We start from the raw sequence: 19,796 nt of genomic DNA, 5'->3' as shown, positions 1-19,796 counted from the left end.
ATGGATACCTCCTCTGTCTCTCTGCTCAACGATAGCCTGCAGTACCAGTGGTTCTCCGACTCGGACCTCTCCAGTATCTCCTCTCTAGAAACACTCTCCCCTGTGCCCTCTATGGATTCCAGCCTGTCACCCACCTACCAGCGGCTGCCGCATTCCACTCCCAAGGCAGCTAAGACCGGATATTCCCAGACCTTCAAGTCCTCATCGTGCTCCCTGTCTGGACGTGGCCGGAAGACGGGCCGAGCCACCCGGATCCGCAGCAAGCAGAGGGAGAGTGCCAGCGAGAAGGAGAAGCTGAGGATGAGGGATCTGACCAAGGCTCTGCATCACCTCAGGTCCTACCTACCGCCATCAGTGGCACCAGCCGGACAGACCCTGACAAAGATTGAGACGCTGCGCCTCACCATCCGCTACATATCCTACCTGTCGGCCCAGCTCGGCCTCAGCGAGGAGGTGCTGTTTCAGAGGAGGGAGCAAGGAGACACCTCGGCCAGTGACACCTCCTCACCTGACATCCTCAGCTACTTCCAGCACAGCTCCCTGGGAGGCCAGGAGACCCAGCTGCAGATCCAGAGCCTGAACCAGAGCCTGTATCCAACCCAGTGTCACAGTCAGCCTGCCGCACTGCATTCAGGGAGCTGTAGTTTTGGAGTGGCCCTGGATCAGTACAGTAGACAGTATAGTGAAGCTCCTCAGAGAGATATCAGCATGGACGCCGTCCTGCAGTCACATCCAGCAACACATCCCTCCTCCTGTCAGGTATGGAAAACATTTATTACAGACCCATGTACATCCACAATACTCATTCAAAACTAAATCAAAATCATTATTTTTATGACTCATCTTGCATCTTTTTGAAAAAATTCTAAGTACAAATGCTAATAAACCTTCCTGTTGTTCTTTTCAATACAGATGTGTGGCAAAGACTTCTGCATCCCGCTGGTTCAGAGAGAGTACTGGGGTGAAACACTCTGACACTTCACCGTCATCATCCAACAACAGACACAAACTACTTCACTGCTTTAACTGCCTCACTGTGAATCAAGTAATTTATTTGAAATATATATGCGATTCTACGTTTTATTTATTTTGTCCTATGAAATGTTCAGTGTAAATATTGATATGTCTAACAACTATTTTTATATTTCTTTATACCACTATTTATAATAAAATATTAAAATGTCACGATGTTGTGTCTTCAATTGAAGCCTCCTTACCTTGATTGCAGGTCATGATGTTGGTTGTTTACTAAACATATTGACCATGCAGACAGGTAATCATTATGTGTGTTGTTCAGATTTAGAAGCTGGCTAAAGTTGAGGAAAGTGGATAGTTAAAAAGACAGAGAATGGAGCCATGTGGTCAGATTGGTTAGCTCCCCGTGAGTAGGAGGCATAATGGAGTTGGTGCTCCGAGGAAAAAATGTCACACAGTGCCCTCTCCTGGTCATACAGGCACACTGGTACCACACAGGCTCAACAGTGGCCTCTGGACTGGATTAAGACTTCATTGTCTTTAGTGATGGTTCCCAGTGTTAATAAAATACACAATAGTAAAAGTAATAGTAATGAAAAGCAATAGTAATAAAAAAATAGTAATAAAATGGCAAGGCTCTCTGCCTGTTATTGTTTTATCATGATGTAGCAGCTGCCACCATAAAATATACAAAGTAAGATGAAGTGCATTGGTCAGGTGTATTAAAAAGGATTTAAAGCTTCATCAAAAAGTTATTTTACACACTTGTTTATACATTATCCAAGATATTACTTTATAATATGTAATTTAAGCATATACAGACATTATGAATTAGAAGGAATCTTCCTTTGCAGTTATCAAAATTTTCAGCTTGACAAAAGCCAAACACATTTACTTATGTAACAAAACCTGCCAGTTTGAGATTAACCCCTTAATGTACACCCCCCCCCCCCCCCCCCCCCCCCCCCCTTTAGTTTCTCCTTAAGTAGCTTTAAGGTTGTTAAAGTCACCTTATTCCACTCAGTCTGACAATCTCAAACTCTTTCTTCAAGCTACTGTACAGTATGTGGTGTTTACAGTGAGTGAAAAGCCTGCACCATTCGAACACAGGGAAATATTCCAGGGGTGTCCTGGTTGAAACACGCCTTTCTCCCTCCACATGTTTTCTGTCAGCATCTTCACTGTAAACTATCTAAAAAAGAGAAGAACAAAAAACTCATTAAACATTTTAATGTTCTAAATGTCTTGTGCGTTATTTTATTCACATTCCCCCCAAATTTAGCCGGACATATTTGGTATCTTTGAAACCTTTGCATCTCCACTAAAAGTCAAAATGGTTCTGTGGGTTTGAACAATGTTTGGCTGCACAGTATTAAGTTTGTAATGACATCACAAGAAATAATTCTTTAGAGGAAAATGGAGTTTGTTGCAACACTTAAAAACAATTTGTTTTTAGAAAATGTGACACAACAGGTTGAAAATGTGTTTGGTTGCAAAATAGAATCATACACATACAGTATACAATGATATATAATATAATATAATATAATATAATATAATATAATATAATATAATATAATATAATATAATATAATATAATATAATATAATATAATATAATATAATATAATATAATATAATCACAAGTCTTTCCAGATATTTTATTGTCATTTTCTCTCCTGGATTTAAACATGAGAGGTTACAGCAGATCAGCCCCTGCTGCAATTTATCTAGTTTATTTAGTGTATCTTTGTTAATGGGGCTCTGCAAACACACAGAGGTCCTTGGCACCGCTAAGTCTAGACTAAGATATATCTTTCCCACTCTTTCCCCCTTCTCTCACCTACAGCCCTAATTACCTACTACAGAGGGCTTTAATATTCATAGAGAAGTGTGGCTCTACACATCAGACAGGGGAATTAGGCCTGAGTGTTTAGTTTGCCACATAGGTGCAGTTCATTTGATATGCATGCAGCAAACCTAACACAAAGCCTAATATACTCACTTAAGTCTTTCATCACAGTAAAGCTAATAAACTCTCTGGGCTAAAAGGGTTTGGGATGAAAGGGTTAGCACCGCTGTGCTGATTATTCACTCATTACATGTGAGTAAACACCGTCAGAGCTAATGTGGATTAAGAGAAGACAGATTCTCTCTATCATCTGCCTGGGAGGGAAAGAAGAGAGTTGACAGCTGGGGATATTCTGTTTATACCAGCAATAAGAAACAGCAATAGAAATAGAACAGGATCTTTCCCAAAATATAAAATAAAATAGATATTTATATGGAAAATTAATATTTGAAGTTCTAATAAGTACAATCATTCATTTTATATGTGTCACTGATGTGAATGTGAGTACTTAATTTATCAGTCATATACAGTGTGTGACAAAAACACATAAAACTGACTCATGACTCATCTAATGTCATAAGTCACATAATAATGTATGTGGCAGGGGGGAGGGGTTAAAGGTCAATGTGGGGACTAGTCCTCAAGTCAGTAGTCAGGTCTCGTGTCACCTCACACTCTTTCCAGCACGAGAATAAACAAAAAATGAAACCACTGCTTTAGCAAAAATCTGTTTTACTGACATTTAGTTTACACACATGAGAAAATCTGACTTTCAAAAGTCCTCAGAAGAATTCCACCTTTACTTCTTATATTTTCCTCATTCAGATGTCTGTTTTTTCTTGCATAAGAGTGGTGGTGGAGAGCTGCGTGGGACCGGTTCACACGTCTACTCATAACAAGGTTTCACCTCTGCTGCAGAGCAGGAGACAAATGTGACGCGGCAGTTTGTGGGAACGCTGCTCAGGACTCAGATCCACCTTCCCCACCTGACACTCAAATCCACAGAAATATCAGAAAGAAAACAGTGATCTGTAGATACCGTTCAAATGTGAAAATGCTACTCTGCTAAATGTGAGTAAAAATGAAACGAACCATTGAGCATAACAAATATGTAAACATTACATATTTTAGTAGTTACTGCTGCAACGGTTATGCAGTTACCTTTGTGAGTTGAATGGTATCAAGTGCATGTTTATGCATTAAATTAAATTAAATTCACCAGTGATTTGATATGACATGCAGTTATATCAATATGCAGCTCTTGCTCTTTTTCAAAACATAACTGTAGTATAACCTCAGAGCAGTATAATAGAACCATTTCTGTCACAAAATGAAAAAGAGTAACTGCTGACAAAAGAACTGAAACATTTTTGATGAAAGCAGATTAAAACATTTGCAGATGTCTCTAATAGCAAACTGAATACTGCAAATTTGTCCATTATTCCCCTTGTATCATGTAATAATATTCAACTGAATCCTGACAACATGATGCATCATGTCCTCAGCTGCACAATGAATCATGATCCTGACGCTCAAATTTGCATATCAAAACCCCCTCGGCCACCAACCTTAGCTATTATTGACCATTTTTTAGCACTTCTCTCCAATTTTCTAATTATTATTCAATACTCCTTAATATTACCAAGGTGCTATTATCATCTCATCTTAGTGCTGTGGGTTGTTTGTAATGTTACCAATCTGGGAACTGAACATTATTCATCCATGGACCTCACAGGAAGTCTGACTGGATAAGAGACACAGTTGAAAATATAAAATGTAAGATTTGCTGGGCAGTAGTTATTGCTGCTGTGCATTCTTTCTGTGAGGATCAGGGTTCCCAGGTTTGTGAGGCCTACTGCTGTCCAAACAGGATGAGGTGTAAACTCCTCACACCTCACAGCTGCCCCGGCACACTTCTCCAGCCCAACCGAGCAGGGAATCAAATACCAGGACAGAAAGAGCCTCACTGATCAGATGTAGAACTGCCATATTATCTTCAATGTCTCACTAAACTTGTATATGAATGTTGATGGGACACAGCATTGATTACTGTGTTTGTCATTTACTCATCCATCTGTCTTCCCACCTGTTCAGAAAATGGTGCATAATCAGAAGAACTGTGATATTGTGAGCACCTTTGTGTTTTACAGTTGATTTTGTAGATTTTTTGGTTTAGCTGCTTCCACGACACACTGGAATATAATTAAATTACTCAGATCTGTGACCCAGGTACAACCCCTGTCATGGCAGGATCATGTTCCCAGGCTGCAGGAGCGTAGTGTGAATCTGTCCAGTTTATGATGCCTGTGCGAGCTGCCAGGTCACACCTTCTCCAGGAGCTGGCCTGTTTCCCATGGGACCCCCTGGCCTAGGTGTCGGCCCTGCTCCCAGAGCTTCTCAGGACCAGAGGTGGCTGCCGGAGGTGCAACTTCGCACCTCCCACCACATATATGGAGCAGCCTCCTTGTTGCTCCTCACTATCCTCTGCCTGCCTCACCAGCAACACACTGACAGCTCACTGCTCAGGGAAGAGCCTGCAACCAACTACGACAACAACTACTACACCAGCAGCTATGGATGTGTCCTACTGCCCTCCTCTTCAGTTCCAGGAGAACTCTTTCCTGTTTGACTGCGAGTCTCTGCTGGACAAGTCTTACGATCCTCTGGCCTATGATCCAGCCTCGGACCCTGGCTATTTCAGCGCTGGCAGCAGCCTGTCTCCCACCTCCTCTGTGGACTCCTTCTGCTTTTCCCCCACCTCCCTCCAGGCCAACGAAAAAGATGCCTTGGACTGTTTCATCTTCAGCAGCCCTACAGTGCCTCGTCCTACCCACGAGACACAGACTCTGCCCTGCTCCACATCCTCCACAACCACCTCCACCACAAAGAAATCCAGGTCCAGGTATCCGGGTAAGAAGCGCCAGACGGCCAGCGAGAGGGAGAAGCTGAGGATGAGGGATCTGACCAAGGCTCTGCATCACCTCAGAGCATACCTACCACCATCAGTGGCACCAGCCGGACAGACCCTGACCAAGATTGAGACGCTGCGCCTCACCATCCGCTACATCTCCTACCTGTCAGCCCAGCTGGGCCTCAGCGAGGAGGTGCTGGAGCAAAGGAGATCCTCAGGCTTAGTGGTGCAGCCTCAAACTCTCAACCAGTTCCTGGGTCAGCCAGCCGCCAGCCACAGCTCACAAGAATCAGGCTGTAACACCATGAGCACAGTCCAGCTGCCCTCTCTGCAGAACTCATATCAGGTATGTTCATATCAGTCACAGAAATCCATAAATCTAAATAACTCTTAACTGTAAATGGAGGATTTGCTTGTGTTTATCATTACCAATGTATTTACAAAGATTTTCCAGAAAGTCACAGTCGAATGTGTTCCTAACCAACATCTGATTTCTGTCACCAGGTTCCTAGTGGAGTTTGCTTCAACAGTGAGCAGTACTGGATGCCACAGCAACAACTCCAAAATGTCACTTTTCCCAGACAATGCTGAGAGACATGGTCACTCATCTATTTTCATTGCAACAATGACCTCTAACAAAATATATGGACACAACTTCATGTTTTTGTTATTTTGAACAAAGCACATTTCTGTCCTTTTGTGTGTTTTTGTACATAGAACTGTATATTTATTGAGCTTTGTGAACAGAATAAACATTATTTATCATAATAACCCTTGAGTTTTGGTGCACTCATCCAAATGTGTCTGTTTTTGGCTCAAATTTTACTAACAGATGAAATCATATATACAGACTTGGTGATTGGCTCCACTTCCTTACACAAACACTGCAGCTGTCACCATGACAATGAGGTGCTAAGCAGGGAGCACATCCACTCTAAAGTCTTTAAGGAAAGACCCCTACTGAGAGGAGTGGCAGCTGAACAAGAGCTTGTTGATTGGCACCTTTTCTATCCTGTGTAAACATGGCTCGTGGTTGAGACCCTAAAAGAAACCTCAAGATAAATAACTGACCCAGGATGTAGTTCAGAAACTTGGCCATTTCTGCTGTTTATACTGTGATTCAGAGAAGAGATTAACGTGCATTAGTTTTTATTCCACTCCCTGTTATGATAGTCACTTCCTGTTAGACGATGTTTCTCTGCAGTGTCCAAAATGGACCAGAGCTTAATATGGTGTCTTGGTCATTGAAGATGGTTGGCCTGTTTGTGAATTAATGTTTTATGCTGCTGTTATGACAACACTGTAATCTGTGATGGTGTCCTGATGTCTGGAGCTGCTCTACTCACAATAACTAAATATTTGTATATATTTATTTTCAGTGAGGCAGTTTGCAGTCTGCACTGTGATCAGGGGGAGCTGGACATCCAAGCTCATTCAAAGGACTTTTTAAATGTAGAAGTACAAAATGTCATAATTTAATACAGCTTTTATTTCATACACTGACATCCACAGAAAATGCAAAAAATAGGGTGAGTACAGAATATCAAAAATTATATTATTAAGTCAGTGATCTTTAAAATATTGCACAGTACAAACAATATTAAAAATCTTCAACACACAAAACCAGATTTTGGTAGCAAACAATCTTTATCCATAAAAAGGCTTTATCAAAACTTTACTTTGTATAATATGTAATAATAAATCTGGTTTCAACTGGAGTAAAAGTCAATAAAACAATCTACACTTAAAAACAGTGTACTGGAGAGAGTTAAACTGAAGGAGAAGGAGCTTCATTGGTGAACCAATCAAACACCTCTTTCTTGTTCTTGGCCACCCAATTCATGTTGGCCTTAGTTCTCTCCAATGCCTGCTCAAGAGCCGTGGTGGCTGAACCAAACTGTCCTGCGTTGTCTTCTTTGAACTGCAGCAGCTAAGAGAGAAACAGGGTGAAAATGATTGGGATTTTGTTTTGGGGTGTACAATATTGGGTCTTATAGAAAACAACAATAAATATGTATCAAACGCTACCTGCTTGTACTCAAACTCGGTGGAGAATCGTTTGGTCACTCCATCGATTAGTCTTCCAAAGGACAATGATCCACCACCGTAGCTGAGAACAAGGAAAGAATAAGAAAGGCTTAGATCATAATGTGATCCACCACAGACTGTGTTATGTGACTGTTTTGTTGCAAACATTTACCAAACATTTCTAACATGTGTCACCTCGTCAGCAGCCCTGACACTAAATTCCTTTAACAACTGAGTTATACAGCACCACTAGACGGCAAATATGTGTGTACATCAGGGAGAACTCACTCATTGAATATGTGGTCCCACTTGCTTCTGACAAAGTCCCAAGTCAGCGGTTGACCGATGGGGTTACTAGCAATGTAAACAATGGTGGCGGTAGCGTCCTGCTTACGGATCATCTTTGGGTCCAGGCTATACTCCAGATACCTGAAACACATTCACAGAAAACAGTGTGCAACTTACAATAAGTGTGATGTGAAAACCTGAAAACTGAAGTAAGAGACATCTTGTGTCCAGCCGTTTAACTTTTGAAATAAAAAATGTTTGCATATTGATAGATTCTGGATTTTTCAATGAGGGAGAGAGAAAGTGTGTAATTTTAAGAATTTTCACGATGTATTTTAACTTTTTTGTATAAATACCATATTAAGCACAAATTATAACTCAAAACAGAGTATTTTATATATCTTAAATGTCTAGAGGGGTCTTTAAAATTTGCAAAATGACCACAAGAAGAGCAAACACAAACAATGAGAAAGCAAGTCCAGTTCAGCAATTTAAAGGTCATTCAGTAAGTATGCTGTGGATGCCACGGACCTGTTCAGCAGCCAGGGCTGTTTGGTGCAGGACAGAGCGTACATGAGTTTATCGGCTTCTGAAGCGATGGTGGCGTTCTTGTACATGGACCAAGCAAAGTCCCACTCATCCACTCCTCCCTGCGCGATTGCACTACAGTACACTGTGGACCTCAAGTTGGGACTGATGCTGGGAGGATTAGATGGCAAAGAGTTGAGGTTATCATGTAGGAAAATGTGACATAAATACCAAATGAAGAGGACAGAGGAGGGATATGTAAGCAACCAACAGTGTATGAAAAAGGAAGGTAAGGAAGGAAAGGAGTGGGGTATGAACTTACATTTTAGAGGAGTTCTTCATCCATTCTGTGAACCAGCCACTAGTCAGCTCCCTACAGGCTTCCACTCCAGTGCTGCAGGCCATGGAGATCGCATTCACCTGGTTGTACCTGTACAGGGATACACAAGATGATGACAGGAGGTCAGGGCAATATTAACACTAATCAAGTGGTCCATTAAAAGGGAGGAAGTGAACAGAAGCCTGAGAGAAAGGTAGAATATGTTTCTATTAAGATAAGAGCAAATTAAAGTGAACACATTAAGGAGATACAGGAGACAGGGACACGGTGTGGAGAAGGTTATGTGAGGTACTGCGTGGGAAGATTTACAACAGACGATGGAGAGAGACTTTGCGAATTATCCAGTTTTCCCAAAGGGGATCATTAAAGTTTTCTCTTATCTATTTTGTTTGAGTCTGCATGTAGGACAACAGGAATACAGTTTACTGTGGCTCATTTTGCGTCATGTAAGTTGTGTTCAAAAGAGTGACAGACAGGGTTTAAAACAGACAACAACATGTTAGCATCCTTACTGGTCAGTGTGATTGTCGGGGATCTTGGTCCAGTTCGCAGTGATATCTTTGAAGTAGTCAAACAGAGGAGTGACCTGTTTCTTTATGTATGCCTGAAGGATGAAGATACATATGCTCTGTTAATTAGTATTTCTGTTTGAAAAGATAAAAGGGTCATCAAGGAAGAAATTAACTGGGAAGTTACATTTAATCTGCATATTTGAAATATGATGAGCAAAGATTTGCCGCTGCAATTAAATGCAACACAAGCCGATTTACCAGAGTCCATTTTATGCAACATACTTCTACTACACCACATTTCAAAAGGAAATATTGTACTTTTTACTAATAGTCACTTTGCAGATTAATACTTTATATACAAAGCAGGATGATTTATCATAGACTAACATGATCAACAGTATATAAAGTCATTCAAATTAGCTCCACCTGGACCAAGTACAACAGTCAAATGCTGCTTACATGTTAATGCATCTGTAATGATAATCAAATAATGTAAAACATACTATATAATAGTATTTATAGCACTCTGTATGATAATACTTCTGTACTTTTACTTGTAAAAGAGTTATTTTATTTAGTGGTATTTACTCACAGAAATAGTTCACCATTTTGGGAAATACCCTTATTTGCTTTCTTGCTGAGAAGATTGTGTTAATTAATCATCTCACTCTCAGCAAGAAAATTTCCCAAAACATACAACTATTCCTTCAAGTAAAGGATATGCGGCTTTTCCACAACTTGTGTTTTCCTATGATGAACCAGTCTGCATTGCTCAATAAACACTTTTATCTCAGCTGATTTTTTTTTTTTTTTTTTGGATTCAGCATTGTAATTCATTAATCGATCAAGTATGACAAATGTTGAGCATTGTTCACACACCTGCATGGGTCCATACACTTCACTGCGGTCGAACATGAGGAAGAAGTAGTCCAAGTTGCGATTGGCTGTCTGCCAGGGCATGTATTCGACTTCTTTATGGAGGAACTTGGTAGTCCTCAGAGCCAGAGTTGTGCTCACCATCTTTGCCCTGAAAATGGCACACATATTTTGCTTGGCTGTCTCTTTAAATATTTGATAACAATGCTTTATAAAAAAAAATCATTAAAAAAAAAGATCTCACCTTGCGAGGTTAAAAGCATCATCGATTATTTGAGCTCGGTTGATGACTGGAATATCCTGAAAAGTGAACAAGGAATTGACTTAAGAGATTGAGTTTGGAGGCTTGGGAGGTCATTTAGAAGCACTGGAGAGGTATTGCAACACCATTGTCATCTGCAGGTGTTGTACCTCATGTTTGGAGCTCAGCTTGGCAAGGAGACGCTCCCAGTTCTGCAAGTCATAGTTGACTCTGTAGAAGCCCTTCATATTTATGTTGGCCACCAACCACTCATCAGGGCCAAGTGCCATTTCACTGTATGATCCTGTTTGAATGGAGATTGAAAAATAATATATCTTTTCACTTTGCGTTCAACATCTTTACACTGCTCTTAACATGTGTCTTAAATGAATCCTACCTTCTTTGTCAGTAAGCCAGTACTGTTTTTCGGCTGCACCAGTTTTAATCCATGTAACAGGGACAACCCACAAATAACTAGAGCCACATCCATCCAGCCACACGTGTACATAAACACAGAGTATACAGAGAGACTGGTGAGTTTAGTATGACAAGGCGAAATATAACTGCATATATAAAGCAGGTTTGCATGAAAAATGTAAAAGTTTTTCCTACTTGAATGGTGAAGGTCTGTCCACTACAGAATCTGGGTCCAATAGGAAGTGTTTCTGTGTGATTCTTCCAGTTGTGGTGTTGATGGTGACCACCGGGAACCCCATCTGGAGGATCCACCGGTTCATGATATCATCCACAGAGTAGGGCAGTGTTATGTTGGCTTTATCCACCGCCTGGTAAGAGAACATTGAAATATTAATAGTTGTATGAATCTTCAAGGATTCCTGCAGAGAAATACTCTATCTTCTCTCCCCTCAGACAGACAGTTCAGAGGGCAGTGCAACTATAGTATATTTTGACATATTTCTGATATATTTTTTGTATTTCCTGTAGGTGCCATGACTTCTAAATTTTGACCTGATATTAGAACTTGAATTCTACTGTTGACTGTTGATCACTGAGACACAGTAACATGTAGATTCATTCTATTATTTTTTTAAAAGCTGCACTATATCAATATAGTCACACTAGCAACAAGGCTCTAGGGATGACAATGGCGGTCTGTCAGTTGGTCCAGATTGAAATATGTGAACTGTCCAATGGATCTCTGTAAAATTTTGTACAGACATTCATGGTTCCCAGAGGATGAATCCTAATGACTTTAGTGACCCTCTGACAAAATTTCATTTTGACCACAACTTTGGTTTATGACCAAATACCTGCAATTCCTGCAGACTCCTAATCTTGTTATATTAACGATGGGTCAAAAGACTATTGTGTAAAGTGAAAGGCGTCGTTCATAGTGACAAACCAATAGAGGGTGATCACACATGATTCATTGTTTTCATCAGTTGGAGTTGCACCTCTGGTTTCATTATTTCAGTAATATATTCACATTCATTCCAGGTTTCGTTCTGATATGATGAACATGCTGACTGTAAGGTTTGCATACTTTTTTTTTTTAGCTTTTTCAGAGCTTGACAGCTAGTGGCGCTAGGTTTTCTTTTCTTTTATTTAGAAAAACATCTGCTTTTTCAGTAATTTCATATTTTTAAAAAAAAAGGTTTGGTTGCATTTCCTTTTAAAGTAGAGGTCACAATGATGGTGCTATCTTACCATTTGCAGGTGCTTCCAGAGGTCTGTGTAGACTGTGTTTTTATACTTGAATTCCTCTAAGTATGTCTGCAGGAAGATAATAAAATATTGGTTATACCAATTGTGCTTTTGTGGTAAGCAAAATAAGTTAGATGCAGGACACTAACATGCACTAAAAACATGTGTTCAGAACAGTTCTCAGTTTAATCAGCTGTACTCACATGGAGTCCTTTGGAAAAGACATCCTCAGTTATAAACTCTGAGAGCATCCTGAGGACTGCGGCTCCCTGTAATGAAAGGATATTAGCAGTGTGCAGGGTGACATATCAGATGTGACAGAACAACAGCAATCTGTGAATGAGGATCAGTGATTAATAATTTAATTCTGTGGCTCTCAATGAAAGTGTCAAGAAGTCTTTGATGAGGGTCATCCAGAAAAAAGAGAGAATGGTTCATTGTTATTTTGTTGAGTGGAGGTCAGCATCTTGACTAGTGAAGCATGAAGAGAGCAATATATTGGGGTAAGGGGTTGCTGTGACATGTTACAGTCAATTATACTGCACCTTGCTGTATGTGATGGAGTCAAAGAGTTCACTGATCTGCTCTGGCTTCAGGATGTCCTCTTCTTTGGATGAAAGGGGATGAGAGGAGGCCAAGGCATCTACACCCATCACACCAATGATCTCATTGAGGACTATTAAATCTTTCTGGAAAAAAACACAGAAAAATGTTTGTATTTAGAATTTGACCATGACACATTATCACAGTGGAGCAATGAGAGATCCACAGTACTGTATATCCAATGAGTAAATTTTAATCCCCCTCATGTATCTATAAAACTCACCATATTCCAAGTTGGTTGAGCATAATTGGCTCCAAGATATGAGACGTAGGTAGCAAATCCCTCGTTGAGCCACAAGTCATTCCACCACCTTGTGGTCACCAAGTTCCCAAACCACTGTGAGCAGATCGACATGTTAGTGAACTTGTACATCATATGCTTTGAAGAGTCCATTGTAAATCCATCAGAACTGTTAGTATCATCATTTGTTTTTAAAAAGAGATCTTGATTTATTTAAAACCTGCTCTATAATGTATAAAATGGTTATGCTGTGAAATAAGATACATCACTGTCCACAGTGACTTCATCAGAAATGAGTAGCTAACAAGTAAAATGATCTTGCTTCATTTGCAGGTTTTAAAAAACATTTCAAAATAATTGTTCTAAACACAATTACCATCAAATATTTGATTGTTTTTGGGCAGCACACCATTCAATGTGATAATACCATATGAGCGAGCTCATGGGAGATGACTGTTGCCACCCATTCCTTGTCTCCATTGGACGACACACTAGGATTATATAAGAGGGCGGTCTCTCTGTAGGTGATCAGACCCCAGTTCTCCATGGCTCCAGCACTGAAGTCAGGTAAAGCGATCTGGTCTAAAAACAATTAGAGAGGTCACAACAGATCATTTTAGGCCGCTGAATGTACATTTTCAAAAATATAAAGCAATTATGCAGTATATATACAATTTATACATAAATTAATATTGGTTAGAAGTACTAATACAATAATGTAAGTTTATCCACTGGCCCTGTGGTCTGTCTTGGTCCTACCTGACTTGCTCAGGGGGTAGGAAGAGTTGTAGTAGTTTTCAAAGAATGCCAGTATTGGTCCGGTCTTCTCCAGGGCATAGTTTCCCTGGCCCTCCTCTATGGCCTTCCTGCGAGCCCAGATCCTGATCTGAACATAAACAGCGCTTTATTAATGGCACAGAGAAATGTCGGTAGAACAGAGACCTGTGCTGAGCTTTAAGACCAGCAGAGGGCAGGATAGAAACACTCCAACCAACAGGCAGAGCAGCAATCAACACATTAGTTTGGTTGTTTGACTTATTTCTAATATTACAGTATGTGCTGGTAATAGTAGCAGTAGTAGTAGTTTTATATCAGAGGCATAGGTACAAAATTATTAAAAATTAAAACTATGTATGATCTAGTATATGTGGCAGTAGTCAAAACATAACTGCTATGTTTCTGATCATTTCAACACTGAAGAACTGAGTGGACTAAACCATATCAGGAATCCAAGTTCACAACAGGCCTGAAATAAATGTCAGTGTACACCAGTCGCTTCCAATATGCTGTCAAAGCACATGTGCAGATTCACTAATGTGCAGGCTGTATCCTGTTCTCAGTGAGGATATAGACTTCACATGTTTTCTATTTTAAAAATTCTGTATAGGCCCTCCTTTTTTCCTCACAGCCTATGGGTACCTATTTTCCATTTATGATGCACATTTATTAATTTGTGTGTAATCTCTTACCAATTTTTTCATTATTTTCAATTTGTTTCACCTGTCATGTTATTGTCTAGGCCAAGTAATTGCCTCCCATTGGCTGTTGCTACTATATAGGTGAGGCCACACCTGTAGTGTGTATCTGAAAGCCCTGACAAAGACCTACAGTGGTCGAAACATGTTTTTTTAATGATTTAGCCACTACAATAAAGGCTTTTTAATACTTCCCTCCTCGCTGTTACATTTCCTTACATTTGGAGTGCCTGGACTGCCTTCTTGCTTGAATGTGCAGGCTGTGTTGGGCTCAGATCAACTAGAATTATTGGGTCTAATTTAAGCTGTAGTAGCAACAGTGGTACTGGATAGTAGCAGTAGCAATAGTAGTAGAAGTAGTAGTATCGTAGTAAGGTGTTGCTTTGGTTCTTAAAGATGATTATTAATGTTATAGTTTATTGTTTCACATGTTAGGCTAAACAGAGAGGTCAGAAGTCAGAGTCTGTTTCAGCACAGCAGCCTAGAACTGCTGTTCCAGTGCTACAGTGGTCTCTCTGACAAACAAAAATGACATACAACATGCACTGTAATGTAACTGTAGAAGTATTCAAAGAACTATGAATTTAAATTATGCTGATATGTTACATCCTTTTCCATTTGTAGGGTTTTGATAATCAATATTCTCATTATGAGGAAACATTTGAAAAAGTGGTGCATGCTGCATGCTGACTTAAAAATGTGATAAATAATTACCAATACGCCTGCATCCGATGTATTCGCAATGTATGTAAAATCACATACAACAAAAGCCAGCAAATAGCTAGACATCATCTCTGTGGGTTTAAAGCTTGTCTGGATTAAATTCTCGCCATCCATAGTGACGTTAACAGGGTCTGTGTGGAGAAAAAGACAGATTTATTATAAATAAAGAAATGAGGAGTTCATTGTGTGCCTATGAACTAATACAAAATAAAATACAGCAGTGGCAACATTAGGTGTGTTATCGGTAGAAGTCATATTTGACATCCATCACTTATTATCATTTTTAACTACTAAATATAACTTATATAACAAAAAGAAACCTCTACTATTTGATTCTAATCAATCAAATAATCAAAGTGAAGCACATTACTCTCAAAGTTTTGGGAGACTAGCCAACATTGTTCTTGGATACTTGTGAAACATTGCACTAAACAATGAAAGAAGAACTTGCCGTAGTTCATGGCATTGGACAGAGCCACAGTGTCCTGGGGGTGAATGAGAGTCATGTGGAAGACAGCTTTCATAGCTGGCTCATCGAAGCAGGGGAAGGCTTTCCTGGCGTCAGTTGGCTGCATTTGAGTAGTGGCCACAACTCTGACAATAGCAGACACCAATGATTAAGATCCACATAAAGATGAGAAATCATAAAGGAACCCTCCACCCTTAGGTACTCTCATACTTAGATATAATAAAAGTGGTCTCTAGAAGTAGTTGTGTAGTTTTTGGTGTAACCATTGTCTCTAAACCTGACTTGTTGACATCTCCCTCGTTGTTGACATCTACAAATTCCAGAGTGAATTTGAGCAGCCCGTGGAAAAGGGTTGTGAACTTGTTTTCAGCAGTTTTTACTTGTAGAGGCACTAGCAAAAACACTCAATTGCTCAGAACGTAACACATCTGAGTTACATTAATATAATATATATTATATAATATATAATATAAGTAGTATATTATATATATATATATATATATATATATATATATATATATATATATATATATATATAATATACTACTGATGCTTATTCGTGAATTTAGAAAGAAGTTCTTTCTAGATATTAACAAACTCAAACCAATATATGCTGTCAACCTGCAGTGTAACTGCAGGAACAGGGACGCTGTTAGGGGGGAACATAAAGTGATCCAGGGGGCCCAAAGCCAAAGAAGGGCCCTGGAGCAAGAATTATCAATAAAAACCCAAGAAGATTGCTGAAATGATCCTGTGACAAAGGGTTAGGCTGTGGATGTATGAAGTGGAGAATAGTCCTTTACCTACATTGTAGTTTAGAAGGATAAAAATGAAATTTTATCCTCTAAACTGGTAAAGTAAAGGAAGTAAAGGATCCCTGATATTAATGGCCCACCTTATACATTTATTAAAACATAACATAATTAGTATTCATATACTTAATAACAACTAACGATTAATAACAATTAACTAATAACAATTAGTTATTTATTTGGTATGACATTTTGGGAAATGTTGCTTATTCATTTTCTTTCCAAATTAGATGAGAAGATTGGTACCACTCTCATGTCTCTTTGGTAAATGTTGTATGAAGCTACAGCCAGTAGCTGACTGGTTTAGCTTAGCACAAAGACAGGAAACAGGTGAATTGTCACTTTTATGCTTTGTTTTTTGTACAAATTAAACAAATGAGATAATACATGTTAATTTGTGAGAGTTAGAGGTATTGGTAGGGAGATTTTGTTACCTTTGTATCTTGTATCAATCTTTTCATCTAGCTCTCAGCAAGACAGCGAATAAGCAGATTTCCCAAAATGACAAGCTATTCCTTTAAAGTGAAGGCCTTGTTTCAATACATGATTTGCATGATTTACATCCTCACTATGACATAACTCTTGACATAAGCTCTTACTTTTTCTCTCCATCTTCTATATATTCACTCCTGTAGAATCCTCCCAGGTCATCAGATAGTTCTCCAACGAACTCGGTGAAGAGCTCGTACATGCTGCCGGCCTGCAGCAGGCTGCTGAGCTGGATTACCAGATACTGGGTGGGAGCCTCTAGCCAGGTTTTGTTCAGGCTGGGCGCAGTGGCTCCATTCAGGCCCCTCAACTTGGCAAGGTGTCCGTCGAAGGTGGTGAGGTTGAGCTTGTTGGAGTGGATGAGGATGAGGTCAGTGTCTTTCACACATCTGAAGACCACCGTGGAGTTTCCGGTGAAGATGTACAGGTTGTCTGCGTTGAGCTTCAGCCGGGGCCACAGGGTCACATTGTAGGAGACAGGAGCAAGTGAGTCTGGAAGTCTGTAGTAGTCCCAGGGCTCCTTCGGAGTGGAGGGCGTGGTGGAGGGCATAGTGGAGGGCACAATGGATGTGGTGATGGTGGAGTAACTAGGGTTGGCTGTGGATGTAGGTGCCTCTTCATTCTTTGACTTCTCCTGAGCGTAAACCACAGACAGGGCTATGATGGTGGCCACAGCGCCAATGGCTGCAACCGATAAGGTTACTGCCACCGCTTTGCTGATGTAGATTCCTTTCCCCATGTCTCCACCAGAGAAGAAGAAGACAAGAGGGGGAAACGGGTTGCTATTTATACCCTGTGTTGTCAGATTCAGCCTAAAGTTAATGGTTCATCTGCTTGGTGGGGAAACAGCTGAAAGTCCGAAACAACGAGTTGCAAAAAGTCCTTGAGATAAGAGAGAGCGCTGCCTAATCTGTGAACTTTATACTTGCATAATGGCTCTGAATAGAACCCTCTGTAGAGGCTGGCCTGTGTTGTCTCTGTTTATTCAAGACTGTAAATTGTGTGGCAGTAGAAGTACAGTACTCTGTGTTGGTGTGTGTGTGTGTACATTGTGAAAATGTCAAGTGTATACAAGAACTGGTTATACGATTGTGAGGCAGCCAATTTCATTGCATAATGAAATGAAATGGTCTAAAGATGGGTTTACAAAACTGCATAAACTTTTATTTAGCCCCAAAAGTTGTGCAAACCCTAAATTTGCAGTGTCTTACCAAAATAGTTGTGGCTTTAAGAAAAGGAGATATTCCAATGGTAAAACTGAAAACACATATTTGATGCATGTGGTGCCTTTCTTAACATAAATGTCTTGGTGACATCATGACATGTGGAATCTGGCCTGCAACCATATAGTATAAGAGTATAAGAAAATATACAAATGTATTACTGAAGTATAAAGAATAATCAACCTCTGTCCAATATAAAGTCAAACAGAAGCATCAGCAGCCAACACAATAGGATGGTGGATGATGGTCTGATAGTCCAACATTGTGTACAACCAGAGTCAAGTAATTTAGCAAGAATTGTATTGTGTTTGGGCTATGGCCCACTGTAAATCAGGTGTGTCAAACTAGTCATACACTGACATATCTACACATGCTATGTAGTTAAAGCAGCACATCAGTAGCACAGCAGAAGCAGTTTCAGTCCTTTGTACAGTATCTACACAGAAAGTATTCATAGACTATGGGCTGCAAATGTTGAGAGACATTTGTGCGGCTGTTTCTTTTCTACTTGTTGGTACAACTAGATAACATGTATGTATCCTCTCAACACCCTTCTCTGTGTAGGTTTGTTTATGTGTGTTAGCATAAGCATAATTCTACTTTAGAGCTCTGTTCAGACATCAGCACTCCATGCAAAAACGCACAGTATTATAAAACTCTGTAGTTTTTTGATGTCTGATAAGCCTTCAGACTCATGGATCTATTACTCAAACTGACCTTCTTGGATCATAATGAATCTTACGAGTGGAAGCAACATTTTTTTAACACAGGTCTGATATAGCTGCCACATCACTTTAAAGACCCACATTACATGCAGACAGACACACAAACACCAAATTATTGTGAGATGCAATGATGGCAAACCATTTTAATGTATTTTTTTTCTTACCTTGTATTTAGTTAGTTTTGACTCAGCTGCCCTTGCGCATGTAGATTGTTGAATCTGATTTTAAGTCAGTGTTAGCTGACACACTGCACTCACTTTTAGCATGTCAGTTGATTGTCCAATGGCGCGAAGAAATGCCCCAGATCTCTCTTTTGAAAAATGCATCCTGATGAGCTTGTTTGTAAAGCAGAATACTCTTCGTACCAAATAAGGTAAAAATCTGCCACTTTCCTGGTTGTGCAACTGTAACAGCTGGAGATCATTTTCAAGAGAAATTATGTTGCATGCTAGCTGGCATAAACTTTTGGAACAATGCGGTCGGCTTTCCTAACTGACATTTCAAAGTGTTTCGTTTCAGTTTGTTGTGAAGCTTGATAGGTTTGGGGAACTCCTGTACCACATCAGCATGGAGTGAACTGAAATGGTGCTGAAGATCAGAAGCTTTGAAATGCAACAGCAGCTAGGCACATTAGAAATAAATCACATCAGAAAGCTTTCCCATTGGTTTCAACAAAAAAATGTTCTCCCACTCTGTTAAAATTATTCTCTGCTTGTCATGGCCTACTACATATGTACTTAGCTTTACACTGCCTGTCATCACGTTAGAGTGATTCCAGATAATTACTAAAACTGTGAAGGTAAGGTTGCAAAATACCATGG

At 39.9% G+C, this 19,796-nt stretch overlaps 3 protein-coding genes across 3 annotated transcripts; 2 read left to right on the top strand and 1 right to left on the bottom strand.

The window, feature by feature from the left end:
• Positions 1-975, top strand: LOC137188997 (neurogenin-1-like). The gene is made up of 2 exons (XM_067598615.1): positions 1-759; positions 913-975. Exons 1-2 carry the CDS (start codon positions 1-3, stop codon positions 973-975), a joined length of 822 nt encoding a protein of 273 aa, XP_067454716.1.
• Positions 976-5,399: 4,424 nt separating this feature from the next.
• On the top strand, positions 5,400-6,328 carry LOC137188990 (mesogenin-1-like). The gene is made up of 2 exons (XM_067598603.1): positions 5,400-6,083; positions 6,242-6,328. Exons 1-2 carry the CDS (start codon positions 5,400-5,402, stop codon positions 6,326-6,328), a joined length of 771 nt encoding a protein of 256 aa, XP_067454704.1.
• An 880-nt stretch (positions 6,329-7,208) lies between these two features.
• On the bottom strand, positions 7,209-19,523 carry LOC137186680 (aminopeptidase Ey-like). The gene is made up of 21 exons (XM_067595749.1): positions 19,140-19,523; positions 17,138-17,768; positions 15,709-15,851; positions 15,249-15,388; positions 13,819-13,945; positions 13,487-13,641; positions 13,042-13,155; positions 12,761-12,904; positions 12,419-12,484; positions 12,219-12,284; positions 11,163-11,335; positions 10,948-11,024; positions 10,721-10,854; positions 10,554-10,609; positions 10,313-10,460; positions 9,434-9,525; positions 8,904-9,011; positions 8,585-8,752; positions 8,054-8,194; positions 7,766-7,847; positions 7,209-7,667 (listed from the first exon to the last, which is right to left on the bottom strand). Exons 2-21 carry the CDS (start codon positions 17,764-17,766, stop codon positions 7,506-7,508), a joined length of 2,925 nt encoding a protein of 974 aa, XP_067451850.1. The 5' UTR covers positions 17,767-17,768; positions 19,140-19,523; the 3' UTR covers positions 7,209-7,505.
• Between the last annotated feature and the right edge of the window lie 273 nt (positions 19,524-19,796).

This window comes from Thunnus thynnus, chromosome 1, assembly GCF_963924715.1.
Source record: "Thunnus thynnus chromosome 1, fThuThy2.1, whole genome shotgun sequence".
In the NCBI taxonomy this organism is placed as follows: Eukaryota; Metazoa; Chordata; class Actinopteri; order Scombriformes; family Scombridae; genus Thunnus; species Thunnus thynnus.
Note: the sequence above shows the minus strand (reverse complement) of the source record. Positions and strands in the feature narration are given on the sequence as shown.

Coding starts and splice junctions, on each gene's coding strand:
- LOC137186680 (XM_067595749.1), bottom strand. CDS start 17,766: ATGGGGAAAGGAATCTACATCAGCAAAGCGGTGGCAGTAACCTTATCG. Junction 13,642..13,818: donor CTACCCCCTGAGCAAGTCAG/GTAGGACCAAGA, acceptor AATTGTTTTTAG/ACCAGATCGCTTTACCTGAC. Junction 7,848..8,053: donor TGGGACCACATATTCAATGA/GTGAGTTCTCCC, acceptor CCTTGTTCTCAG/CTACGGTGGTGGATCATTGT.
- LOC137188990 (XM_067598603.1), top strand. CDS start 5,400: ATGGATGTGTCCTACTGCCCTCCTCTTCAGTTCCAGGAGAACTCTTTC. Junction 6,084..6,241: donor CTCTGCAGAACTCATATCAG/GTATGTTCATAT, acceptor TTCTGTCACCAG/GTTCCTAGTGGAGTTTGCTT.
- LOC137188997 (XM_067598615.1), top strand. CDS start 1: ATGGATACCTCCTCTGTCTCTCTGCTCAACGATAGCCTGCAGTACCAG. Junction 760..912: donor CACATCCCTCCTCCTGTCAG/GTATGGAAAACA, acceptor TTTTCAATACAG/ATGTGTGGCAAAGACTTCTG.